Genomic DNA, 27,176 nt, shown 5'->3' on the forward strand with positions numbered 1-27,176 from the left:
CAAACCGGGAATCCAAAACAGAAGCTTAAGTCTATGGCCAGGCGATCAATCCGGGAGAATAAAAACGGGAACCGGGTCGGGACCGGCGGGGGGAACAGGAACAGGGACAGGAACAGAAAGTTAAAAACATGACGGAGCCAGACACAGCAGGACCCGGGCTCACGCGAAACGTGATTCAATGTAGAGCTACGAATGACGTCTGCGTCTGGCTTTTAAGGGGGAACTGAAGAGGGGCTGGAATGAGGCAGAACGAGGATGAGCTGGAGCTCCCTAAGAGGAGGAGAAGCGATCGTGACACCGTGTTCTCAATGTGAAAAGAGAACTTTGATCCTGCAGTTTTTTGTTCCATGGTTTGCATGATATAAACATGGAATCGTGTGTAATAAGACTGACTACATCAGCACCTGCAGTGCTGTCTGCATGGGAGTTTCTAGTTTAATTGGTTTCTAGGAAAACTGGTCTTGGCATCTGCCCAGGTGGTACTCCACCTTGTATCCGTCGCTTGCTAGGATAAATTAGTGAGGGGGTCTGTGTTTATAAGATAACGAGAGGAAGATCTGCTTTGGCTGAAAGTAAAAAAGTAATACTGTATATCTAATAACGCGACGCTTCAGTATAATCAGATGTGTGTACTGAAAACGAAAGTGGAAATAAAACTCTCATCAGAACTGCCTTTCCCTTTAACGACTTCTAACTTGAGGTTTCTATTTACTTCGAAGCGCTATGCGCTGTGTTTTGTGTAAAGATCGCTAAGTCCTACATCTGTATGAACTCGCTTTCCCTTCGCACACGATGCTGCTGTAAATGGATATATCCCAAGACTCTTTCGCCTGCTAGGGAAAATATATATCCCACAAAACAAATTTGAGTTGTTGAGTCCCAGACAAAGGTAATTTGCAAATTACTCTTTTTCAAGGAGCTTAGCTGCGTGATTATGTAAGTATTTTGATTTCACTTCTGTGTTTTTCTGGTTATTCGATTATACTCGTCAAATGTTAACTTGCTTACTGATTCGTACAATAATATACGCGGCAAACAGTAACATTAAAGGCGACAGGTAGCTTGGTTACATCCCTGAATTCGTTTTCTTTGGCACGAACGAGAAATTCATGCTAAGGATTCACATTTTGATGGGTTAAATTGGTCAGGATGAATGTAAAAAGCCATATTTTTTCAGCAGTTCATAATGTTAAATCATGCGACTATTTGCAAGTGGCCTCACGTCTTATTGGGTCAATTAAAAAGCAGCGTATTAACCAGAGATGATTCCGCGGTTAGTGCGCACCTCTGTAATAATCTAGGACGCTAGATTAATACCAGTTTCAAAGAATTTAGCTGCTGAGCTGATCTCCTGATCAGTAAGTAAAAATTCTCTCAACTGCAACCTACCAAAAGTAACATTTGCTGCCCTCTATAGGATTTGAAAGTACTGGACGAACTATATTTCTATATAACTATATGCTTCTTTCAGTTCATGTTGGAGGTTTGGCTAGGGCCTAACTCGGCAAACAACGGGGCTAAACGGGTACACTTAGAACTCCATCGCCGTCCATCGCAGAGCACATACTGTACAGACACACACCTGCGCAAAAGGGCCAGTTTTCTCCTAAATAGTGTACCAGTATGTCTTCGGTCTGTGGGAGAAGACTGGAGCATCAGAAGGGTATCCTCGTGAACATACAAACTCCACCCAGATTGAAATGTGGGATTTGAACCCAGGGCTGCAAGACAAGAATGCTAACCACACCTCCCACATCCCTGTTATTTGTATCACTTATTTCTATTTGAGCAAACAGGTCATATTTTCTGGTACAGTTGTATTTGGTCTTTTTATGCTGTTTCTACCATGACATGTCCGTTTCTGTAGACATAAAACGAAAATTGAACTAGTTATCACACCTGCCATCCTGTTTGAACAAACCTGATGAAACGGACACAATGGAGTCTCAATGCATATAGACTGAAAGGACCACCTACACACACTCCATTAGTTGCTTTCGAAAACCTTACATGAATTTCCTATAAAACATTTTCAAACTGTATTTAATTCGGTTTTGGTACGTGAGCTATTTAGTGCTCTATATGTCTTTTTCCATAGCCTCAGTACAGAGGAACACAGACAGAAAAAAGCAGGCAGAGAACGACAGGTCCAACACTGAAGGAACCATAACAGGTTCTGATGGTGAGGTGAGTCAAGGACTGAGAAGCTTGCAGAGGAGTAGGATTCTGTAGCAAACACGGGCGGAGATGTTAGACCACCTTTGTCTTTAAGTAAGTCAATCAAACAGGTGACATTTCCTTCTCTGCCCTTTTCGTTTCCTAAACAGCTTTATCCTTTCTGCATGTCGTGACTGAAGACTGTGCTGCCAAGTGATCCTTCATGTGATTAGTTTTGTGGACATTAGGGTGCGCTGTGGTGTTATAATACATCACCTCCTATAATATTTATCTTGAGTTCTCTTGCTAAATTAGTATAGTATGGATGGAAACGAATCACACATGAGCAGTTTCAGGTTGTAATGCCCCATGATAATTAGGCCAAGGGTGAGTATGTGCCGTAACATTATAGATATTTTATGAAAGAGAGCTGGGTGACTTCTTTTTGAGGTGTGCACTAAGCTGTACTTAAGGCTGGTCACCTTCATGAAACCTTAGAGTTGTGGCTTGATTTTCAGGGAATCTAACATAATGGTCTTAGCAGTCGTTTTTGTTTTTCTTTCGGTTGCTCACTGAATATTTTGCCACCCTCTTACAGAAATATCTCTTACAAAGTCATTGACCGCTCACTTTATTCCTGCAGTGGGCATCAAATGAAACTTTTCACTCTATTAATGCATGCATGTTTTCAGAAAAATAAGGCATGCAGATTTTTGCATGTTGAGGAGATGTATTTGACATCATTTTGATGAATTGATCATTCGTGACTACCCATGATCCACTCGAATATACAAAGTATTGTAGCTTCTAAGCGCGTGTATATGGCATATTTCATTTCTGCAGCCTCTGAGCAGAGGACTCCCTGTTGCTCTGCAGGAGCGGGAGACTGGGTGGGAAAGAGGATGGCCTCATGTATCATTGCTGATGATTTCACTGGGCAAATGAATGACAGCACTAAGGACCAGGACCCAGCAGGACAGCCAGTAAAGGGTGAGACTGAACATGATTAATTACCTTTTATTATCTGTGATGATCTACATTCAATTGCTCATGAGACAGCTAGAAGAACATCTCCCATTCCAGCTTCTCTATGCAAATCCCAGCATTGTTTGTAGAGCAATTTAAAACATGCAAGAGCAAACTGTTTGTCAACTTTTCTGCCCTTTACACACCTTTCTTCAGTGCAAACGAACACCCCGATTAATATGATCTCCAGACTTGAGCTTTGTTCTTTCCACATGATTAGAAGGCACAGAATTCATAAGTACAAAAAGGAAGAAATGTACTTGGACTTCATACAGTATATACTGTACATGGATATATATTAGACAAAATAACTACTAAACTACTACTCAATTGCTCAGTTGTGTTCATTGTCCTCTGCTCAGATTCATGGTTCCAGCATTGCAGGTAGAGTGAAGGAATAAAATAAGCCCTTGTTTAACTGGCTTTAATGTGCTGGGTATACATTTTTTCATTAACTTTGTTTTCAATTTACATACAGTAGCTTTGCATCATGAGAACTTCAAAAGTGGAGGACACTTTTGAAGTTCTTTCTTTCTACTGGATGCAAAGATTGACTACAAACTGTAAGGAAACAGTCTCATCCTAGTACTCCAGTATAAACAAAAACATTTTTATTGGTGCTCACGTGCAGAGCTGTGTCAGTGCTTTGGCTGCAAATGGACAAGTAAAGGTTAATTCTATGCTGAAAAAAGGAGAAACACAATGTTGCATGCTAGTGCCCTCAGTTCAGTTCCTGGGGTTTTGTGCTAAAATGGAAAAAATGCAGCACCATGCTGCCCGAAAGTAATGCATTCTTGTGTTACATTTTATTATAATATAATATCCTTACATTTATATAGCCCTTTTCTGGAAGCTCCACTCAAAGCTCTTTACATGTAAGTACCTCCACCACCACCAATATGTAGCCCCCACCTGGATGATAGGACAGCAGCCAAAGTGTGCCAGTACACTCACCACACACCAGCTCTCAGTGGGGAGGAGAACAGAATGATGAAGCCAGTTCAGAGACGGGGATTATTAGGGGCCATGATGGGTAGATTTTGGGAAGGACCCCAGGGTTACACCCCTACACTTTTCAAGAGATACTCAGGGATTTTGAATGACCACAGAGGGTCAAGACCTTAGTTTTAAGTCTCACACAAAGGATGGTGCCACTTTTATAGTATCATGTACCCATCACTACAGTATACTGGAGCATTAGGATCCACACAGATCTCAAGGCAAACACGCCCTATTGATCCCACTAACAAATCTTCCAGCAGCAACCTTAGCTTTCCCAGGAGTCTCCCCTTCAGATACCAGCCAGGCTCACACCTGCTTAGCTTCAGTGGGCTGCCAGTTCTGATTAGAAGGGTGCAATACAGTGCTGACCATTAAAATGGCTGCTGACAAAATAACCGGATGTGTTTGTATTTGTTTCAGGTTACAATGGTTTGAAAAACCAAGGAGCAACATGCTACTTGAACACAGTGCTGCAAGTCTTCTTCATGACCCCAGAATTCAGAACTGCAATAAATGGGTCTGGAAACACTTCAATATTTTACTGTGTTGCTGTTTGTTTTGGAGATTGTATTTTGTTAATTTTGTTTTCAGGTGAAGAAGGGATGGATACTGTGGAGAATGTTCCTCCTTTAGTATTTTGTTATATTTAAAGTTACGTATTTGAGCCATATAAATTCATTAAAACCAGGTCTACTTGCAGAAATGCAGGATTTGAATTCCACAGAGCCAGTTGTTAAGATGCTTTAATTTCTCTTTAACTCATCATTGCACACCTATGAAATTAAATACCTATTCAATTAAATTTAATTACATAATTAAACATATCCCATATTATCTTTAAATTAATGTTTAAAATATCTTGTGTGTATTGATACATAATTCAAACCTCACGTTTTGTCAGGATGGAGGAGGAGAGCGAAGGAAGTGTCTCATTCCAGCTCAGGACATTGTTTGAAGGACTAGAACAGGGACACGCATGTGTTGAAACAAAGGGCATCGTAAAGAGTCTTGGGATAGTAAACGGTAGGTCATACGCTCTCTTAATTGGGGGCACTTCTGAATGTAAGAACTTAAAAAGATTACAAATGAAAGAAAGTCATTTGGCCCATCTAGCCCATTTGGTATTTAATACTTAGTTCATGAAAGGATCTCACCCAGACAATTCTTGAAGACTAAAAAGTTAGCTTCAACAACATGACTTGGAAGCCTGTTCCAGACACCTACAGCCCTTTGTGTAAAGTAGAGATTCCCCCCCCATCCTGATTGCAAGATCTCATTCAGCCATTCAGCCATTTGTTAAAAGAAACCAGGATATTGGTTTCAACAACCTGGCTGAGTAGATTGTTCTTCTGCACCCTCACCACCCTTTTGGTGAAGAAATGCTTCCTGTTCTCTGTTTTAAATGCACTTTCCTGTATTGTGCTTCGTTTGAGTTTGACTGTTGTCATTTGATAAAGACGTCCATTGGGTTGACTTTCTCAGTGGCGTCGAGGATCCTGATTACCTGGGTTATTGCCTTCCCTGTTCAGGACTAGACAGACTCAGTTTCTTCAGTCTGTCAGTGTAGGACATCTTTTTAAGCCCCTGAATGTGGAGCATGTGTTCAAAACCACCTGCAAATGAAATAAAATGGCAGCTAAAGTTGTTTAAAATGAATAGGTTTGGATAAGGATAACAGAAACCTACACTTACTGTCCATTTGATAAAATAAGTCTCAGGTTGTGAAAACCAATATCTACTTTTAGGACAATGAGTTTAGAACAATTACAGAAATCCTAATTTCAATATGTATCTAATTATAAAATGAGTGAATTATAATCAGAGCTCTAGAATACATGATGTAAAAATGTACATGACAAATCTTGCAATAATGATGTTATGTACATTTATGTACATTTTATTTATGTACTTTAATGATGGTTCTTTACTTACAGTAGCATTGGTTTGCAGAATGATGTGAGTTGGATTTCTTGTAAAAACAAGAGTTAAAGCTTTATGTTAATGTTTATCATATTCTTGAGTGATATTATGATAAGCATATACTTTTTTTCTCAGTTTATGAGCAAAGAGATGCCGAGGAGTTTTTCCAGAGGATATTAAATGCAGTCGGCAGAGATGCCTCAAAGGTATGTCAAATTCACTTTACTCATAAACTAGAAACAGAACAGCAGGTGCTACTGGCTTTATTTACACAAACAAAAAGAGATGTCCAGAACATGTTACATCACGTTTCAGGTGAACAATCAAATATTGGCACTCATATACAGTACCTGCACAAGAAAATAATGCTTGCTTATTAACCTTCCAGCTTTAATACACTTTGCAATCTTTAACCCACTGTACAGTACCTGTACTTTCATACTGTATGTAGTTCAGGTGGGTAGCTGCATTAGCATGCATAGTCTGCAAAGGAACAAGTAATAGCTTTATTCGATGCTGAAAAGAGAAGAGAGAAAACACAACAATTTGGCTGTGAAGCCTTCTTCAGGTGTGAGAGTAACAATGTTACAAGTGTTTTTGTGGCTGTGTCACAACAGAAGAAGGCTCCACAGCCGAAATGTTGTTTCCTTTCTTCTCTTTTCAGCATAGAATAAACCTATTACTTGTTCCTGTACTCACATATGTCATATACTGTATAGGAATTGTATCCCATACAGTATCTATCCTGTAAATGATTCCTGTATATGGGAAGCCAAGTGATCAATTTTAGATATTTCTATAAGCATTCAAATATCTTTAAATATTTGATGATGTCTGAAATGATTGAGATATATTTTTAAATCACTTGAAGATATTCCTATGATGTCCATCTTGAATCATTTATAGATATCTTGAAATTATTTGGAGATATCTCTAAATGACTTCCTGGTAATTAATAATTAATAGCTGCATTTAATAATTTGCCTTGCCATTGCTATGTTGCCTCCATATGTCATGGTTAATTTAAACTCACTAAATCACTTAACACTTAAATCTCTGTGTCACAGTATCCATTGTGGTTGCTGGTCTGCTCCTGGGCACTTAAATATGTTAGATTTTGTGTTGAAAGATGTCAGTTGTCTGCATCAGTTTTCACTGAAGACTGAGTCCACCATAAAAGCAAGCCCCTAAAATGCATTTTCTTATTCAGTGTTGCCAGTCCTCATTACAAATGTCTGAATAGGAAACAAATCTCGAGTTGTTCAATGGCAGTTGGTTTTGTTTATGTCTTCAGTTTTTTCAGGGCACTTTAATACATACAACAAAGTGTTTGAAATGCAACTTTCTGTCAGAGGAGGATAAAAGTCAATTCCTGGATATTCCATTGTCTGTTAACGTACAACACAATGAGCTCTACAATATTGTAAGTAAGATCCAGCTCCATCAGTATCCATATCTATTATATATATCATATTTACCTTATTTATTGTATATAAGAGGGATGGCATAGTGGTGCGGTGGCTCTGTGGCTAAGGATCTGCGCCTGTGACTGGAAGGTTGCTGGTTCAAATCCCATGGCCGGCAGAGGAATCCTACTCCGTTGGGTCCTGAGCAAGGCCCTTAACCCTAACTGCTCCAGGGGTGCTGTACAATGGCAGACCGTGCGCTCTGACCCCAAGCTTCTCTCCCTGTCTGTGTGTCTGTGTCTCCATGGAGAAAAGCTGGGGTATGCGAAAAGACGAATTCCTAATGCAAGAAATTGTATAGGGCTAATAAAGAAACATTATCATTGCTGCCTTGCAGCACTCAGACCCTGGGTTGAATTCCTGTGTGGAGTTTGTATGTTCTCTCCTTGTTCGTATGGGTTTCCTATGGATGTCTGGATTTCCCACCACACTCCAAAGACATGCTGGTAGGTTCACTGGTTTCTGGGAAGATTGGCCCTGTTGTGAGTGCTTGTGTCTACTTTGTGAGTGACTGACATCCCATGCAGGGTGTATCCAGGCTTGCACCCATTGCTTTCTGGGATAGGCTCTGGCTCCCCTGCTGCTCTGAATTGGAAGAAGTGGTTAGGAAATGGATGGATGGACCTATATGTAATACAGAAACAGATTTTATTTGATGTAGTGAGGTATCTAAAATATTTAGATGATTGGGAACAACATTATTTCTTTCTGCAGGTGTTTCTTATTTAAAGAAGTTCAAGTAGGTAGCTGCGTCAGCATGCGTAGGCTACCTACTTGAATAAAGATTTATTCCATGCTGAAAAGAGAAGAAAAGAAACAACGTTTCAGCTGTGGAGCCTTCTTCAGGTGTTCTTTTTTTCTCTTTTCAGCATGGAATAAACCTTTACTTGTTCCTTTCTTGTTTAAATGCATTAATACCATGTAGATTTTAACACATAATTACAATTTAAATGCATTTTATTAATGGGAATTGATTAATAACTGTTTAAACAGAGAAACAGCTGAAGGTTTCTGAACCAATGTGCAACTATTGGCCTTTTGGTACTTTTGGGGGATGGCTAGACCCAAATCTCATTCAAGTCTGCTTGCCTTATATATAAGTTGCCATCTATACCCTTGCAGGAGACTAGCTCAGTCCTCATAAAAGTGAGGAGGTTTTAGGCAGCGTATCCTCACAGCTAGACACCCATTCCCTCAGCAAGGCCAGCTGTGTCACATACTCTACATATTCGTCTCTCTCTTGCATCCATTAGGATCTTACCAAAGATAACAAAGAAATCTACCAAATGTTTCCGCTTTTCCACACGCTGATGTACTTCTCCATCTTCCTCATTGTCCTTCTTCGCAGGAGGATGCTCTTGAAGAATTTTTCAGAACCTCACAAATGACAGGAGAAGACCAGCTGTACTGCGACAATTGTGAAGACAAAACCGACACAGAAATGGTGTGTTGTCATGGTTAGGATTGTGAACATCGTTTTGGTTTCTACCATGATCCAATATTCTCAGATCGATGCCCAATCCATCATGAACATCAGTATTAACCTGTTACATTGTAACTGCTATGTGAAACCATGAAGATTTACTTCATACCTGATACCAAGCCTCTGGTCAATTTCAGTCTTATACAGTATGTGTATATTAATATAAACATAGAATGATTTATATGTTAATATTTCTAATCTACACAAAGCGATAGAATTAAGAACTTTGTTTTGTTCAATTTCTCTGGACATACAGTATGGGATCTTTCCCTTCTGCCAATGTTAAAAATAAACTATGTTTTACTCAATTTCTAATGCATTTTGGAATATAAGGACCAGTCAATTATTAACTGATTTTCAATCTTCTTATTTCCAAGAGGGTCTGAAAATGTCGTACCTTTTGTCCAATCAACTCCATTTCTTTTTTTTTTATAATTGAGTACCTTCAGCATAATGCAAGTGTTTAAGTGAACAAAATTAATTTAACCACAGAATGGAAAATGGTATACACTCACAGTCTCAGAATCCACATTCGGATGTCCAGCTGTCTGAAAAAATCCCAATCAGCTGAAGAGCTTAACTGGTTACAGTTGGAGTCAAACAAGGCCTGCTTGTCTGAATTCTACATAAGGAAATCTAATCTTATCCAATATTTATCGTTTAATAGACTATAATACACATTATTTTAAAAGTTCATTGTGATTCATACACTTGATGAAGAGTACTTGATTTGTCACAGACGTTAATATATACAATACTGTATATACTTCAGTTTGCAATATTTGTGGAAACTATTGAGGGACACAGGCATTTTCTTTTGTTTAAAAAACATTGTTTCACATTTTACCAAGGGTGGGAATTCATGTTCATGGGAAACGTTTGGTTGAGCCCTTCTTGGGTTTTCAAGGGGCAAATGATTTCATAGAAATTGAGAGAAAACTGGAGGGCATTGAATGCATAATGATTGGTTACCAATACACACATTGCTTGTTTTAATATCAGTTGCGTTTTTGGAAAATAGTCTTAGATGTTTTATGATTTTGATTCTCATTTTGCTTATTTTTTCAGGGTTGCTGTTTAGGAGAAATGCCAGATATTTTAAGTCTACATCTGAAAAGATTTGATTACGACTTCTATCAAGAGAGCTATGTGAAGATAGAGTGTCCAGTGAACATTCCTCTTACGATACAGTTTAAAATGGTAATGTGCATTTAATTTCACAAAATCCACATTGCTTTAATGAAGATAAGCAGTTGTTGAAAGCCCAATTCAACGTACTTTTGGAATTAGTGCAACAACACATCCAGATATAGTGAATCAAAGAACTACAAAGAAGTTATAATACTGTAGAAATAATGGGGATAATAACGATAATAACAGTTGGTGAAGAGAAAAGAAATTGTTTAGGAAAACATCTAGATAGCAGCATACAATTTGGATCTGGATCGAACCTTTAATGTTTTGGTAGACGTGTTTAAAATGTGTTTAGGTTTTAACCTGTCTTGTGAAAGGTGTGACACCTGAACCCCTCAATAAGCTGAGCTAACGGGCTCAAGGGTGGGGTGTCCTCCCTCATGCAACCTCCATTTGCATTTCGTTAGGCATCTGTTGTCAGACCCTTACGGAGGACCTAGAATGTTTCATTCCTCCCGTGACAGAGATTATGCATATTCAATGCTTAAATTCAAGAAGATTCAAAATAAATTGAACTGAATCCCACGGCAAGCAGCTTTGAAACAATTTTGTTTGGCTTCATTTACTTCTTTAATGCATTTCACGGTAATAAACAATCCCAGTATCGTTACTGAGCGAGGACGCCTTGGGATTTGATTCCTTTGACTTTAGGGGTGACATCCTGGCCATACGTATGAAGTTGTCTTCATACTCAGTGTGAACTTAATACTCACATTGGACAAGAGGAGCTGCAGCTGGAAGGGGAGTAAAGATGGGATTGCTGAGCAGAGATCTGCGTTGTCTCGTACTTGTGTGGAAGTGGGATAAGGTTGATGAGTAGAATCTAGGGCTTGTTCTCCTCTCAAACTGCATAATTTAGAGCAACAGAACATTATTATCTTCATGGTGTTGCTTCCTACGTTTATTTATTTATCTTCAAAACATTTGTCTTTCAGAAACCTCAAAAATACGAACTGTATGCTCTTTGCAATCACATAGGAAGTTACAGAGGAGGACATTATGTGGCAAACATTAAATCATTGGATGATGGAAAATGGTACATTTTTGATGACACAGAAGTTAAAGTAAGTGTTATAGTATGTTCCCCTTGTGCTCTTATTCTTTAATATAAGGATGATAATTGACAGGTGTGAATCCTAGTATCTTGGCTGATTTCCACCATGGGCTTATACAACTTTAGGGATGAAATTGGCCTCAGTTCCTCCTGAATTGAACTGGTACAGCAGTTTCTCCCTATATTGTATAAAATGCTCTGGTGTCTTTTATGATGCAAAACGCTATACTGTATAAATCCAATTATTTGTGTCAAATGCTTATTATTTAGTTATATGTAATCACAATGGTCATTCTTTCTTGCTGCATGTGAAAATGTAACTGCACAGATTCATTTTAATACCTATCCATAATTTACTAATCTACAGAAACATCTTAATGTCCACCATAGTAATTCAAGATAACAGTGAATTTCACTTTTTGATCTTAATTTCTTTTTCTTTGATTTTTGTGTTTGAAGTTTAAGTCCATGCCTAGTTACCAGGAACCCGAGCAGCACGAGAACGTATGTATATGGAGAAAATGTCATCATACACAAAAAAATAAATAACTAGATTATCTAAAAATAAATTGCATTATTGGATATATAGCAAGACAAATAAAACATGAACTTTAATACAAGAGAATGTAAATTCAACAGTGACATGAGCTAAAAGTGATCTTACAGCAGATCCTCAAGACTAACTCCATGTCAACTATGGTTTCACTAGAAAAAACAACACACAAGAAAAGTTTTTTGAAAATGTTTACTTAGTGTTTTAGTCATATTAAATTTGGCTTAACCTGTTTAGCTGAGGGATACCCCCTGGCCATAGGATGATGAGCTTGGGACCCCCTTGCAGAGTGAGGAGTGACCAAGGGGCAGCTGCAAAGGGAGAGATGGGCTGCACGAGAGATGCAAAAGGCAGAGGAAGAGAAGGGCTTACGTGTAATATTTTTAATTTCTTTACTTGAGGATATGATGTCAGGAATGATTACAAATTAGAACAGCTGAGGCCGATGGGACCTGGCCGTTGTCATCCCTGCCGATCCCGCATTATAAAGACCATTTATCCATTTGACCAAACTACTGAAATGGCAGTTTCAAGCCCTGGTCTCGGCCCTCTGCCTATCTATACAGAAACCTCATGATTCTAATTTATCCAGCTGCACGCTTCATTTTTGCCTCCTTCCCTCCCCTCTTTCCCATGTTTGCCTGTACAGCAGCTTCCAAAGGGGGGGGGGTTCTATCGGCATCGTTCTGCTGTTATGATTGGAATCCCTCAGTTGGATCCTGAAAAGCCAAATAAAAAGCTTCCTGATTTAACTACATTGGGTTTGTTTGTATCAACTGAAATTCATTTATGATGTCAAAAACACTGAAAGCAAAACAAAACCAAGAGCTGCTAGGATTCAATTCCCATTGTACTGAGCTTGCAAGAACAGAAACATTAAATACATATTGTAAGGACAGGAACGAAACATTTCTGGTCCCCCAATAACGACCAGACACGACAGATGTATATTAAATCCCTCTTAATGAAGTTACACATCCCATGCCCCCTATACACAAACAGGATGATGATGTTTAACATATTGCAGACAGTGGTGTGGAAAAACAACACAGTCAGTTTTAGCAGCGCATCCCCACAGCACTGGCACCCTGGGGGGGGGTATCCGTGTGGACTTTGTATGTTCTCCCTGTGATTGTGTGGGTGTCCTCTGGGTTCTCTGGTTTCCTCCCATAGTCCAAAGACTGCAGATTCAGAATACCGGTAGATAAATTGGCTTCTAAGAAAATTCAACCAGGTGGGAGTATGTCTGTGTCTTTGTCTATGTGTATCCTGCCTTCCACCTGGTTTTTGGGTGGACTCTGGCTCCCCCAAGAGCCTGTATTGGATGGAGAAGTTAAACAACGGATAGACACACTCCCATTCCACTACCACTGAAGCAGTGCCTTAGCTCACCCCACTGGGGTGAGGCTGTGTGTCACACCCTCAGCCGAGCACATTACTCTGTTTGATACAGGGCTTGTCTGAGTGAATGAAAAAAGTTTGATTAAAGAATTAGCACTCAGTTTTCCTCACACTTTTTGCAAAACAGAGTGACTACTTTTCAGTATGTGTTTAACCTCTACTTACTGGTTTGCTTACAGGACTATCAGATCATTATGAAGACAAGTATACATTACATAAGGTATGCTCAATTTTCTCTCCTTAGGTCTTTTGATTTGACTAAGCTCTTTGTCGGACAAATGTTGAGTATTTGTACAATGTACAGTTGCAAGAAATAGTTTGTGAACCATTTGGAATTAACTGAATTTCTGCATTACGCATAAAAATGTGGTCTGATCTTATTCATGATATGTTCATGAAATGTTCATGAATCATTAATGTTTGTCATACAGTCTGTTATGCAGAATAGTGTATATATACTAGTGTAGTATAGTATAATATTGTGTATTACTAGTGTATTATAGTGTATACAATATATTATATATATATAAATCAAATTATTGAGCAGCTGTCATTTTTCAGGTCCCAGGATGCATACTTGCTTTTATACAGAGTTGTGTCTGAAAATGGGGATCATGGTATGTGCAACATCTATCATTATTGTAAAAAAAATTGTTTTTTCTCATTGTCTTGTAAGCTCCCATCAGCTGTAACTTCCTGACAGCAACTTAGTAACATCAGTTCACAGACATTTTAAATCACATACACTACTCACAAATTAATCAGTATGAGGCAAGGAGTAAAACAAGAAAAATAACCGCTCAACAATTGGGAGTTCGAAAATGTAACAAACCTGAAAATGTATGTACCTGTTTGTAATAATCTCCTATTTCATTCCCAGTTATTGTCCAATACCCATTATTATAACCGGTCTAGCTTTATGGAGGTAAAATTGAGTTTTTCAGGGAACATTTCAGGGTATTTAAAACCACACTAACATTGTATCCATATTGGAAGGGCATCAAGTTTAATTGTGAAAACTCCAAATATCCGCCATTCTAATGGGCATTCTTGTTGTTTAGGCAGGTCTTGCATGGATCAGTGCTACACTTAATTGTATGTAACTTTCTATGTTTCTATGTTTTCAACAGTTTCTAGGTTTCCTTTAATGCTGCCACAATTCCATTCCAGTTACAGAAATGCTGACAGAGCAGTGGCTACCACTGTTGTCAGAAGTTATTGTCAAAAGCATTGTTTTCTCCAATAAAATAAGGGGCAGGGCATGTTGCCATAAGAATGGGCCCTTGACAGGTGCCATATTATTAATTATATGTAATAAAAAATAATAAGAATTGTTGTTGTTAAATTGTAATGCTGTTTTACATCACACCGGCACAGTAGAGGAGTAAAACAGAAGAGGATGGCAGGACTGCTTGTAAAAAAAAAGTTGAATCCTTTTAAACATCCATATTTTCTAGATGCTACCGATGGTGTTCCCAATCTGCAGACGGGACAGGCAGAGGATTCAGAGAACTGTGTTGGCCAGAGGAGTAATCATACGCATAAAGCACCGCGTCGCAGAAGGAGGGTAAGTACTGTATACTTTACAAAGTGGACATGCGATGTAATTGAAACAAGGCCTAAATGAAGACATCTTTATGTATTAAAAATAGATGTCTACCCTCTGTGTGTATCATCCCTTTGGCTCATGCTTTAATTTTATATATACATTTTCCTGGCAGTGGTGCAGCACTAGGGCCCCAGGTTCCATTCCTGGGGTGCTATCTGTTCACATGCTCGCCACATGTCTGAGGGGGTTTCCTATTACAGTCCAAAGACATGGTGGTAGGGTAAAATTGGCCCTACTGTGCGCGTTTTTGCCTACAGGTATGTGTGATCTGCAATGGAGTGTTGTCTCGTCCAGGGTGTACAGTTTTTGGGGGGCACGTGTGGGGCTGCTGTTGTTGTACAGAGTATAGTGACTGCTGATGTTTAATCAGCTCAGATCTGTCAATCTTGTTAATGGTTAGTTGTGTGACAGTACTCCACAGTAGCTGTTTTTCTTGAAAGGCAGACTAATAAGAACATTGATGACTAATCACCAAATATTCTTTATCAGTGAGATAACTGCTTATTCAATTCATTGTCATGGTGGGTCCAAGTCTATCACAGCATTGGGCACAAGGCAAGAGACACCCTGGGACAAGACACCAGTCCATTGCATTTATCTCATAGATACATACACACACTGGGGGCAGTTTTACAGAAGTCAATTAGCCTACTCTATGAATTGGCTACATTACTCTGCTCTCCTCCCCACCGATAGCCGATGTGTGGGGAGCGTTCTGGCGCACTATGGCTGCCGTGGCATCATCCAGGTGGGGCTGCACATTGGTGGTGGTGGAGGGGAGTCCCCATTACCTGTAAAGCACTTTGAGTGGACTGTCCAGAAAAGCGCTATATAAGTGTAAGCAATTATTATTAATTATTATTATTACCAGTAACCTTCAGTCAATCTCAGCCATGTCCATTCACCATGAGAAAAAGCAGCTTGGAGTCAATAAACACATATACAAAGTACCAGGTTTTAACAGGTATTCATTCTTGGTCACTCCATAAACTGTCTGTCAAGGGCTATGAAGTGTGTGGTGCATCATTTTAACTCTGTTTTTCCTTTTTGATTCTCAAGAAAACCAAGAAGAAGAAAAAAAAAAGGAAGAAGAAGAAGAGGAACAGAAAGCGATTCTTTTAATTGACTGCTTTCTGCTCGTCTGGATCAACTCAAAACCATAATATCACTGCAGCACGTAGGATTTCTGTCTGTCAGAAGTACAAAGGGGTTTTAGTGTTTCCCAGTCTTTCTTCCAGCTACTGTACCTTTGAAGTATTTTCTCCACTACAAGCCTAAACAAAATATTATTCCACTTTCTAGTACAACCTAACCCTTTGATTAATTCAAAAGGCCTTGGAAACTGCTCAGCAGTATAGTCAAAATAGGTTTACACTGGAACCCAAATTGAGAATGAAAATACACAGAATTTTTTTTTAAAAGCTTGGATAAGTGTGTCAGAAAAAGAACAAGAACAAGTATAAGAAAAACAGCCAATAGAATTACACTGAAATCCATCAAGGCTTGTCTAGTATAACACTGACCACTAAGTGAGAGTGATTAAAGCACACAAGTGGAAATCTCTCAAAGCTTATCTAGGGACACCACTGCTAAAAATACTGGGTATCCCAGCATTCCCCAGACCCAAGTATTAGGCTCAGGGCTCTAAAGCAGAAAGAGCTATTGTATTTTGTTTTTGTTCTCACCCCCACACTCTTTGTTGCTTCACTGCTCTGCACAGCAGGGAAAAATAAAATCACCTTTGCTTTCAGCTCTTGCAGTAGGTCACAGTGATGTACACTGGAGCTACACACTGTGCCCATGCCTTACTGAAGGTGGCTGTCTAGACATTACAGTATAAATTCAGATTTATAATATATAAACATACTAGTAATATAATACTTACTAGTGTAATAAGATTATCTAATATCATAAAAGTGAAATGTTATGTTTTGAAACTCCATACTGGTTTAGCTTTTTATTTAGTAATACCTGCAAATCACGCAAAATAAAATAATTACACCAGTACTTCTTTACAAAGGGTTTATAATTTCTCATGTCTCCGACAAACACAGTTTGCATTATGTTGGTGGAATACATAACAGTAATGTCTTGCTTTGAAGTTAAGTTGGTTTGCTTGCTTGTAAAATACAATGCAAACATTACATAAACCATTCTATATGTAACAAGGACATATGAAACTCAGGACCAAGCATACTGTAGATGTTTTTGGTTAACCGCTACAGAAATTGTGGAGAAGATATAACAGTTCCTTCACCCAACACAAAAACCCCATCCCGCACCATTGGTACCCTCCATGCTTCTGCCTAAGATCCCCTAAACTATAAATAGGTATAATGGAGCCCCCAGCCTCCAACATCCCACCGCTGGCACCATAGCAGCAGTGCACAGTTCCTGGTAAATGGGCCAGGATAGGATCTAACTAGGAGTTTCCATCAAGACCCCTAAAAACCAGCTGCACAAGCAATAAACATTTTACTGACCCATGACAACTGTACATCCAGTCCTCCTTTATCGTGGGGGATACATTTCTGAGCTGTCTGAACAAAATGCATCTATAGGGATAAAGCACTCCTATGCCATATATACAGTATACTGTGGGTATTCCTAATACACCATGCAAATGAACAGAAATATGACAAATAATATGAGTAAATGACAGAACATTAAGAAATTACTGCACACATTTCCATTATATCATTATAGAAAAGAATACTATAAAAATAAACATGCACCATGTAGCTTTACACTTATTAGTCATGAATCTGAAGACAGATGAAATGTCACAAATCCCAACTTAAACTGGGTAATTCATGCAGGGAATAGAGCTGAGCTTTAGAGACGGTCATACACCAGACTTGGCCTGACACCACCAATATACGAAACCATGGATGAGAAAAACATGGGTGAGTAGGAAGAGGAATATTGACTCACTGAAACACTATAATTACATTCCGTCTGTGACTGTCTAGGAAATCGCTCAATAAGGAACAATATGTACAGTATAAGAACACAGACTGTAAAATATTAATTCCCTGCTTTGATGGCAGATAGATATGTTTTATTTCCTTCAAAAAGAAACCATACCATTTTATATATATATTAAATTAAAACAAATCTCTCTATTAGTGGTGACTTGTCAAAGGAGGATGCTATTATCTCAAATTTGTGAATGTTGCTTCCTTTTCACATTCCACACATTTCAGATTGTCATGTAACATAAGAGAAAGCTATTAATATCATCACTACTTCTCTTATTGTATTAGTAATTCTTATTCCTCCTTCCATTCAGTCTGTGTAGTTGACAGGAGAGATGATCAGTGGGGCTGCATTTTTGCCTCCATGATGTTTGTTGGGGCTGAAGAACGGGTAGAGTTTCTCAGTGAAGGTGTCAGTGAAAGTGTAGATATGAGACCTGGCCTCCACATTGTAGAAGGAGACCTGGCCCTCTTCATAATCCACATACACCCCCACCTTCAGGGGCTTTAAATTCAGAGGGAATATGACACCATTAGCCCAGTATTTATCCCCATTCCTCAGACACAAAACCCAGCAATTATTTTGAAGTTTATACGTAATCTGCCCCTTCCTGTTGACGGACTCTCCAATAACTCCTAAATCCCAGTCAGTCTTCCTCCCCACCTCCACCTCCCAGTAGTGTCTCCCTGAGGTGAAACCACCCTTTCCCACCACACAGTGACAATGATCAAACCTCTCAGGATTGTCAGGGAGATCCAGCTCTGTGCCTCCGTATCTCACTTGTTTCCCGTCCTCAGACACGATGAGCCAGCGAGCGGCTGTATTGGGGTTCAGAGTCACATCAACTGTGGAGCAGAGAAAAAAAAACAATAATGAAGAAAGTACCGTACATCTCATCCATCTCTTAAATAAATGGAAAGGAAAGAAAGGAATATTATACTGCTGTTTAATCTGTAAGGTGATACATTAAGTTGTTGTGAAAGCTTTTAAATGTAGTGAATTTAAGACACTTAAACTTTCAAATCCAGATAGTGGGCTAAGTTTTTTTTCATAACCACAAAAAAGATTATTCTATCTACAGTATGTCATTTCATTTCCCAAACATATTGGATATAGCCTTTTAACTACTGTGTTTTATTCAGTTGTTCTGTTAAAGACTAATAATAAAGAAACAAGCACACTGATTCTCGCCTGGCTGTAGAAATGACAGCGCTGGTTGGAGATCAGAGCTGGCACATTCCCCCTCACTTACAAGGGATAATCCAGGGAGAACTGCTGCAATGCTGCAGTGATGTTGGGGTGAGGCAGTGGTGCTAGGCCATGTTCGATCACAAAACTTTTATAAGCAGGGAAGCAGAAGTGTAAGATTGTAATTTGACTGCCTCCTGAACTATTCAAATACTTACTTCAAATAAGGATCCAGCAAAAACCTGCAGGTGTCTGGGTCCTCTAATCTAGAGAATTAGAGTTGAACTGTTGGGCATATTTAGAATCTTTAATCTTTCACCAAGTGTTATTTTCTAGAAATGTAAGAACTACGCTCTTCTGGACATGAGAATGAATGTGATTTGGAAATTGTATTGGGTTCCTTTGCTAGTTAAAATAGAGATGCGAAACATGATTAGATGTGTTTTGTAAACTGTAAAGCACTTTCTTGGTCATATTATTTATTGATGGAGGTTAGGGCCTATAGACAAGACTGATCTTTAGTGTTTATGTTTCAGGAGACCTGGCTGGGTTTAACAGTAAGGACTATGGGTTTGACACCTGGGCATGACATCATACCTGTCAGGATACCATTTCACCAAAGTAAATAAGACAACCAATTGTTAACAAATGGAATAATAGGCTCAATTGCAAACCATTGAAAATTACATACGGGCATAGTCCCATAGCTAGTATGCAGCTCTACACTAAACTAGTATACTAGGCAAATATCAATTGCAATAAACAATTAGCTCCTAGCTAAAAAATCTCTCTACTGCAATAAACCTAAATGAATAGCTGCTGCCCTCTGGTGGGCACTAAAATGCAATCCTAAATTAGTCCAACTCTCAGAGACAAAGATTACAGGACCATTGCAGACAAAGCACTTCACTCTCTTGGTTTTTGGCCAATGCTGCACTGTTAAGGAAAGGTCTCTGCCAAAACAGGCATAAAAGAGCTACTAGTTATTTTATTCCTCTGAAATGTAGACGAGGCATTTTCATACTATACTAGCTGGAACAGTGAATCACATGGGAATGATCCAACTGCACTGGCAGCTAATGAATGAAATAAAATTGTCACAATGCAATAATTTTAAGCTTACTTTGCCGTGAGATAATATATGTGTACATAACTGTATACATAACTTCTTGCTATCATCCTATCTCACATACTAGACAGGATGTAGTTTTCAATAGTGAGTTTTGCGATATGTATGAAGATAAATGTTTTGGTGAAGGAAGCAAACTGAAATTGAGTAGAGATGTATTTGGCAACCCAAGAAAAATCAATTGGAACCCTGTTTCACTATACATAATTCAACACTTTAAAATCATTCTACCACTGATGCAGGGATACCCATCCAGACTGTCCTTCTCACTAGAAAAGACGAGTTCTCTTTCTCCATACCATCTCTAGGATAGGTCAAGGGGTGTCCAACAGGGCTTCTGGGTCCGATTTCTGGCAGTGTGGTTCAGTTTGTTATGTTGAGAATTCGGCACTTTGGATGCATATGGTAGCTCTGTACTAAGGTTCCAACCACAGATCCCATTTTCAGATGTGTCAATTTTGTATTATTTTCTTCTGAAGTTATTGTGGATTTTGATTTTTAGAGATTCTGGAGAAGAAAATTACTGTCCCTACTATATGCATTTAGCTGTACTGGCACATTTTTCCACACATTATTTACTGTCTTGCATTTAACAACACAATTAAACAGTTAAATTAAATTACCCTTACCTGCATACTTGCGCACCTTGTGGAATTCTGGAGACAAAAAAAATGTGAGAATTGTAGTTGTGTTTAACACCTAGTTTTTGAACAATTTAAAATCCTGGTGCCATGAGCTCCCAGACAGAGCAGAAGTGCATGTCTTATAGCTGCAACATATTTCACAACGTTATTGTCAGGAAAATGACCAAATCTTTGCTGTTGCATATGTATTTGCATTTTATTGAACAGACATTACATTTATCATGGAACAGGTTCAAGGTTCATTCTATGCAGAAATGTTAAAAATAAAAGTTCTCTCCATACTTTTCTTTTAACCTATACCTGTTCCTATGCAGCCTATGCATGCTAATGCTTATGCAGCTCCCTACTCGAATGACATTTATTATGTTGATTGGCACTTGTTAACGACATGATTGTTCCACAGAGGGTATATTATGAAACTCAAGGCTATCAGCATGTGACCACATTGGAAGCAACACAAGCTGCACATCTGTGACACATGCTTTGCACCACGTTGCAGATGCTACCTTGTGGGATTCCCTCTTATTCCTTTTAAATAACCTTGGACAAGCATGAGCCAATTCATAGCATACATGTTCAAGAAAGCTCAGGTCTACTCTGACATACCCACAACATTACTGTAACACTGTCTATCTGCAAGATAACCTTTGTTCTCCAAGGTGTAAGGGCATGGTTTTCCTCCTGGAGTGTTGTCACATCAGGATAATCCCACAAGAAGGGCAGCACGTGTAGTCTCAGGACTTGATCAAACTTGCTCCATACGGTCTAGGTGATATCAATCCCAGCAAGTGGAGCTAATAAGCAACTAGAAACTCTTACCCAAACCATTGCATTTGGACTTTCCATCAATATCAACTGGTCCACTGTATGCAACAACTAAGTAATCATTGTGCTTGTCTGTGCACACTAACTGATGTCAGATAGGTTTGTCTCAAAATCTTGATTTGTTAACAAAGAGGACTAGACTGTTGCAGATGTACTGTATCAACCAGAGGTTTTTGCTCCAAATAGTCAAGGAACACTGTTCCTTTGACATGTGGCACATTTTTGTCCTTTCAGTGTTTTTCTTTTCACCAGGACTGAAATCCAATAGATTTGATCATGTCAGATCAAAAGCATGCGATCACGTGTGCCTAATCTGTCCTCACCAACAATTTAGTTTGTCTGCAACAAAATCACTTGAGTTTACCCCTCAAGTGACTTTGTGTCAATCACGAATCATCAATTAATTAAAACCACATCAAAAACATTTTTTACGCTATTCAATATGAATTAATTGAGAGCGATAGGTTTATTTTGCTGCTCTGCATAGAGCTGTCTACAGGCTTCAAAGACTGACACAATATTTCAACATCCATCTTAATACCATGTGACAGAAAAAACGATGTTTCTTTGAAATCTGATATCAGCTCACTTGGGTTATACAAATGTAGACCAGGAATGGCAGTGGTCTTCATTTCAACTAAGTCCTACATTATTTGATTGTAGCCATTATTTGAAGACTTAAGACAAAATGAAACCTTTCCTTGGTTCCTAATGTGCTTCTAATTTAAATGGACTTATAAAACCTCCTGGACTGACTGCAACCCTCTGAGTCAGGAGTTGGGCTCCCATGTGGCTAGCTTAGTATAGATTCAGACAACAAAACACACCCCCTTGCAACCATGTCGTATTCTACCTTATATAATCTCATCTGTATAGCCAAGCTAGTGTTCTCTCAACCAATCCAGTTCGAGTTAAATCTGCAACTCAAACTGATGCAATAAACAAACCGATACTAGACTATAGCTACTGACACACAGTTATACTCACTGATTTCGGGCACTTTCTCCATTTCTTCTCTGAGTCTCTCCTCTAGTTGGGACACAACTCTTCTTATAGCCCCCAAACCAAGGTCAGGCTGAACAGCGATGTTAGCCCAGTCCTTAGTCTGCAGAGGGAAGCTCTGGGATGGAAATCTCTACAGCAGGAAGAAGAAGAGGTTCATTGAGGTTTTAAAGCCTTGTGAGGAAATAAGAGCACTTCTAAGTCTGAACAAAGAAAACTAGCACATGATATAGAACACTGTCAATGTGGTGACAAAGTTCATTCTCTTTGCTCTCTAAATATCGTGTCTTCTCCTTTCAATGGTGTGAGCTGACCTGTAGAAAGTGGAGGTGGTCCTCGGTGTGGGAGAGCTTTTCCAGCTCAATGTTTCTCCACAATAACAAGTTGATTTCCTGCTCCAGCTCTTTGATGAGTCCTTCTGCCTTCCTCTCTGCTGCTCTCTGCTTCTCCTCAATCAGTTCAATGAGCTCAGCCTGGCTTCTCTCAATGTGGCGCTGGAGAGCAGTGAAGACCTGCACACTGTCCTCGATCTCTCTCTGTGCACAGCTCTGAGGCGACAATAGACAAAACACAGAAGACATGATTGATATCACAAAGCGAGGTTCATTGACAGCTGAAAGAAACTCCTACAGTAAATCTGTAGTGCACTGAGCCTTAGAATTCATAGGATACTTGACAGGCCTCACTTTGCTGAGCTCCACTGCCTGTTTGATCTCCTCCACCTTCTTCAGTCTGTCCTGGATCATCTGTTGTACTTCTGCCTCAGTCTTCCGCAGCTGAGTCTAAAGGCCAACAGGGAACAAAAGCACTTCCATCACAGTTACTGACCCAAAGACACTCAGATGATCAACAGACACTCACACTAAACACAAAGAGGGGAAATGTGGCCTTAAATAACCATCATCATGACACATTTTAGTCCCACAACAATATATTGTAGCGCCCTCGCCTGGTGGTGAGGTGAAGTGCACCTAGGCGTTCAGGGTACCGCAAAGCAGGCTCGGAGTTGTAGCTGGGGGGAGTCTGAGAGTCCGCACAACGACCAGCAGCTGACCCTGCTCATGTAAATAGAGTTATGTTAGTTTAAGTGTCCTGCGCAGCTTAGTAAAGTGTGTAGAGTCTGTTAACGAGTTACCACCCTAAACCTGTGTACATGTTCCGTTGGTCCCCTAATGTGTGTGTAAATCCTGTGGTTGGCATTATAAAGAAGAATAAAAGCTCTTGCTTGTTTTCCTATCACATCTCCACCTGTCCTTTGCCCTGCACGAATCTGTAAGCACTACAATATTCAGACTTTGTTATAGATTTAAATATAAGTTTCAGATCAATAGAAAAAACTCTATGGCAAAATAATTAAATGTAGAAATTCTTTATGGTGCACATTTGTATATCTAAAATGGAATCTAATTTTAAGAGATTGGTAAATTTGTTGTAAATAACTTTTTCGACACAGACATTACAAAAACAAAGGCTAACTTTATAACGCGGAGCTTAAAGATTGATTTCCATTATGATTATTCAGAATATGTCCAGGCTTACATTGAGAATACTATTTTAGTAAGCCATATTCTAGTCTTACAACCCACCTGTTTCTCTCTGTATTCTTCCTCTAAAGCCACAGTGCTGTGCGCCTGGTGGTCTGTCTCAGTGCAGAACTGACAAACACAGGTCTGGTCTGTCCTGCAGAACAGCTCCAGAAGTTTCTCGTGTTTCTCACACAGCCTGTCCTCAAGTTTTTCCACGGGGTCAATCAGCCTGTGTCTCCTGAAAGCAGCTCCTTGATAGTGAGACTGGATGTGAGTTTCGCAGTAAGAGGCCAGACAGACCAGGCAGGTTTTCACAGCCTTGAGCTTCTTCTCAGTGCAGACATCACAGGGCACCCAACCTAGTTTAGTGGAGGGGATCCCAGCACTGCTGGCTCTTGTCTTCTTGAACTGTTCAGAGATTTCTCTTAAGCTTCTGTTCACACTGAGATCCGGCCGTGTTAGGAAAGCTTTCTTACAAACTGGACACTGATACACATCACTACTGTCCCAGTATGCTTCAATGCAGGCCAAGCAGAAATTGTGCCCACATGAAGTAGAGACTGGTTTGTTAAATATATCCAGACAGATGGAGCACAGAAACTGCTCTTCCGACAGGAGACTACTGGGTGAGGCCATTCCTGTGAGAAGAGAAGCAGTAACAGAGAAAATAATAGGAGAAGATTAGCAGAAATAATACAATACAAACAGCACAGAACAGATCTGGAGGGACAGAGGCTACATACACAGACACAACAGATGGGAGTTAGTTAATATTTCAGTCACCTCTCGCTACCTCACACCTGGAAAGAGACACCTTCTCTGACACTTCCACAGGCAAATTCTCAACTGCTTCTCACCATAGCAGTGTGGAAATCCCCAGTGGCAGAGACTAGGAGCGCCCCTGTAACGTTTTCATCGGGAAAGAACTCAAAGAATGGATGTCCACCAAAAAATAACATTTCTTTTACAAGCAGCTGCCCTTCTAAAACAAGAAGTAACACAATGATTCAGCAACACAATATTCCCCCGTCTATCGAAAAAAGTCTACTTTGAAAATATAATGCATTGCTTACATTCAATAAAGTGAGCCTTAGAAAGAATAACTTTTTTTGTCCACAGACGGGATTTTCAAACTCTATGTTGTAGTTAATGAAGCTCAAAAACCTCATACATCACCTGACAAACACACTCCTCAGTCTATCCCAGCACACCTACCTGTACAGACCATATAGTGTACTTTAACTTTCCTATTCGTATTTATTCACACTGTACTTTCTTTCCACTGTCAATCAGCTCAAACTTTCTTCGCACTGAACCAGGGCTCTCATTCCAGCGGTGTTTCTACCTTACTGAGGATGAAACAGTTCCGCAGCTCTTCTGTTCACGTCCACTTGCGTACAACCCAACAGATCTCCTCCCCTTCCCGAAGTGCAGTGCGGCTCCTCTGCTCTTAAAGGCACAGCAGACCTTTGAAGCTGATACTGTGGCTTATTTCATGAAACGGCAGAATGAGATCCTTGAATCAATTAACTATCAAATGGGTTAGATGGCGGAATGGCCTTCTCTTCTCTTATGTTTCCTTTCTATACCGCTGGGCTCTCGGCCTCTCTTAGGACGCAACAACACCCTGCATAAACCAGGAGCGCTTTCGCAGGAGCTGAGACAGCAGCTCTTGGATTGGCACTCATTTTAAAGGACACAAAAAGGTTTAAATAAATGACTTGGATACTTGAATAGCTGCTTGTAAAAACTGAACACGGTTAGATTTTATCAGTGAAAAGAAAGCTTTAGAATGGGAGAAACATATCTCATCCCGTTGTTTCTCAAAGGATTTTAGGTCAACTATGTGTTTACTTTAGCACTCCTGTATCATGGATACATTTCCCACTGGCCCATACCAATCACGGGTTTCTAATAATCCCCATCTATTAATTAGCTTCGTCACTCCGTTCCTCTCCTGACCGATAACTGAGGTGTGGTGAGTGTACTGGCACACTTTTGCTGACATTGCATCCAGGTGAGGACTGCACATCGGTGGTGGGGGAGAATCCCCATTACCTCTGACGCGCTTTGAGAGGAGTGTCCAGAGATGCTACTGCTGCTGCTGATGATGATGATTATAATAATACTGTGGCCTGAACTCCATCCCCAGATACCTGTCCCACTGATATTCTTAAATTGTTAATCTGTAAGGCATATATTTATAATATTTTCTGTTCAGTTCTCTAAAGTGATTTTGATGCTTCCAACGTAAGAGTTTTTGTGTGTGTTCAACACCACAGACAGTCCTTTATTTTATCCTGTACCAGAGGTATCGGACAGTTTGGAGTTTTGGAGTTTTCTTCCAACACGAGTCATCAATTAATCAATCAGCCTTTTCTTATACACATATAGGATGTTATTTACCTCCAAGAAGAGTCTGATATCTTTGCCCTGTATATTATAATACTGTGGCTGTATGAAATCCATTTTGAAATCCATTTGGTTTACCTTCCATCTTAGTCAATATTTATTTTAGTTTTCCAACTGGAATTGAGAATTGCTGTTGTTTTCAAAGCTCAGCGCATTGGTTTCTAATAATATTTTTATGTTTTTCCATAATTCTATGAGCTCAATACTTGAGTGCCGGGGAGCATGTCTAGTAGACCAAGATAACTTGATACTTGATACTTTTTTCTTCTAGTTGCTGTGCTTTTTCCCTAATACTGGATCATTTCCCCAGTTTCTTCTGCTGGGGCTGTTATATTTGGTACTTTGAATTTCGTTTCCTAAAATGCCAGGCTAGCAGTCCCTGCTGCATTAGGATTAATTAGAATACGATATCCTAGATCATGAGACCTTAACTCGCTAAAACATCTAGATGTCTTGATTTCCTACATTGAAAATAATTATAGTATCTTGTTAGGAGATACTCATTTCAAATTGTCTAATGTTTACAGAGGGAGGCATGGTGGTGAAGCGATTAGCACTGCTGTCTTGCAGCACTGGAGCCCTGGGGCGTTCTGGACTTGGAGTGTT

At 39.5% G+C, this 27,176-nt stretch overlaps 2 protein-coding genes across 17 annotated transcripts; one reads left to right on the forward strand and one right to left on the reverse strand.

Moving 5' to 3' along the window:
* The first annotated feature begins 12 nt into the window (after positions 1-12).
* Positions 13-16,872, forward strand: LOC148661119 (ubiquitin carboxyl-terminal hydrolase 47-like). 13 transcript variants are annotated; one of them, XR_015939440.1, is made up of 16 exons: positions 13-889; positions 2,099-2,271; positions 3,001-3,147; positions 4,606-4,702; positions 5,087-5,208; positions 6,241-6,311; positions 7,400-7,528; positions 8,920-9,015; positions 10,123-10,254; positions 11,184-11,312; positions 11,762-11,806; positions 13,436-13,476; positions 13,818-13,873; positions 14,318-14,351; positions 14,714-14,823; positions 15,925-16,872. XR_015939440.1 is itself a non-coding variant. In XM_088634401.1 (16 exons), exons 3-16 carry the CDS (start codon positions 3,060-3,062, stop codon positions 15,985-15,987), a joined length of 1,209 nt encoding a protein of 402 aa, XP_088490527.1. In that variant the 5' UTR covers positions 13-936; positions 2,099-2,271; positions 3,001-3,059; the 3' UTR covers positions 15,988-16,872. The 13 variants fall into 13 exon arrangements, 12 of the variants coding, with proteins under 12 accessions (XP_088490527.1, XP_088490531.1, XP_088490533.1 ...); XM_088634401.1 differs by having other exon boundaries at positions 13-936; positions 14,322-14,351; XM_088634405.1 differs by having other exon boundaries at positions 13-936; positions 2,099-2,187; positions 14,322-14,351.
* LOC148661120 (E3 ubiquitin-protein ligase TRIM39-like) lies at positions 10,819-25,574 on the reverse strand. 4 transcript variants are annotated; one of them, XM_088634399.1, is made up of 8 exons: positions 25,374-25,559; positions 24,219-24,796; positions 23,319-23,414; positions 22,947-23,180; positions 22,618-22,765; positions 20,791-20,817; positions 18,578-18,689; positions 10,819-11,094 (listed from the first exon to the last, which is right to left on the reverse strand). In XM_088634399.1, the coding sequence occupies exons 1-8, from the start codon at positions 25,384-25,386 to the stop codon at positions 10,896-10,898; spliced, it is 1,407 nt and encodes a 468-aa protein (XP_088490525.1). In that variant the 5' UTR covers positions 25,387-25,559; the 3' UTR covers positions 10,819-10,895. The 4 variants fall into 4 exon arrangements, with proteins under 4 accessions (XP_088490525.1, XP_088490523.1, XP_088490524.1 ...); XM_088634397.1 differs by lacking the exon at positions 10,819-11,094 and adding an exon at positions 24,942-25,140 and having other exon boundaries at positions 16,874-18,689; positions 25,374-25,557; XM_088634398.1 differs by lacking the exon at positions 10,819-11,094 and having other exon boundaries at positions 16,874-18,689; positions 25,504-25,574.
* Positions 25,575-27,176: the final 1,602 nt, after the last annotated feature.

This window comes from Lepisosteus platostomus, chromosome 6 (assembly GCF_059453375.1).
Source record: "Lepisosteus platostomus isolate fLepPlt1 chromosome 6, fLepPlt1.hap1, whole genome shotgun sequence".
Classification (NCBI taxonomy): Eukaryota; Metazoa; Chordata; class Actinopteri; order Semionotiformes; family Lepisosteidae; genus Lepisosteus; species Lepisosteus platostomus.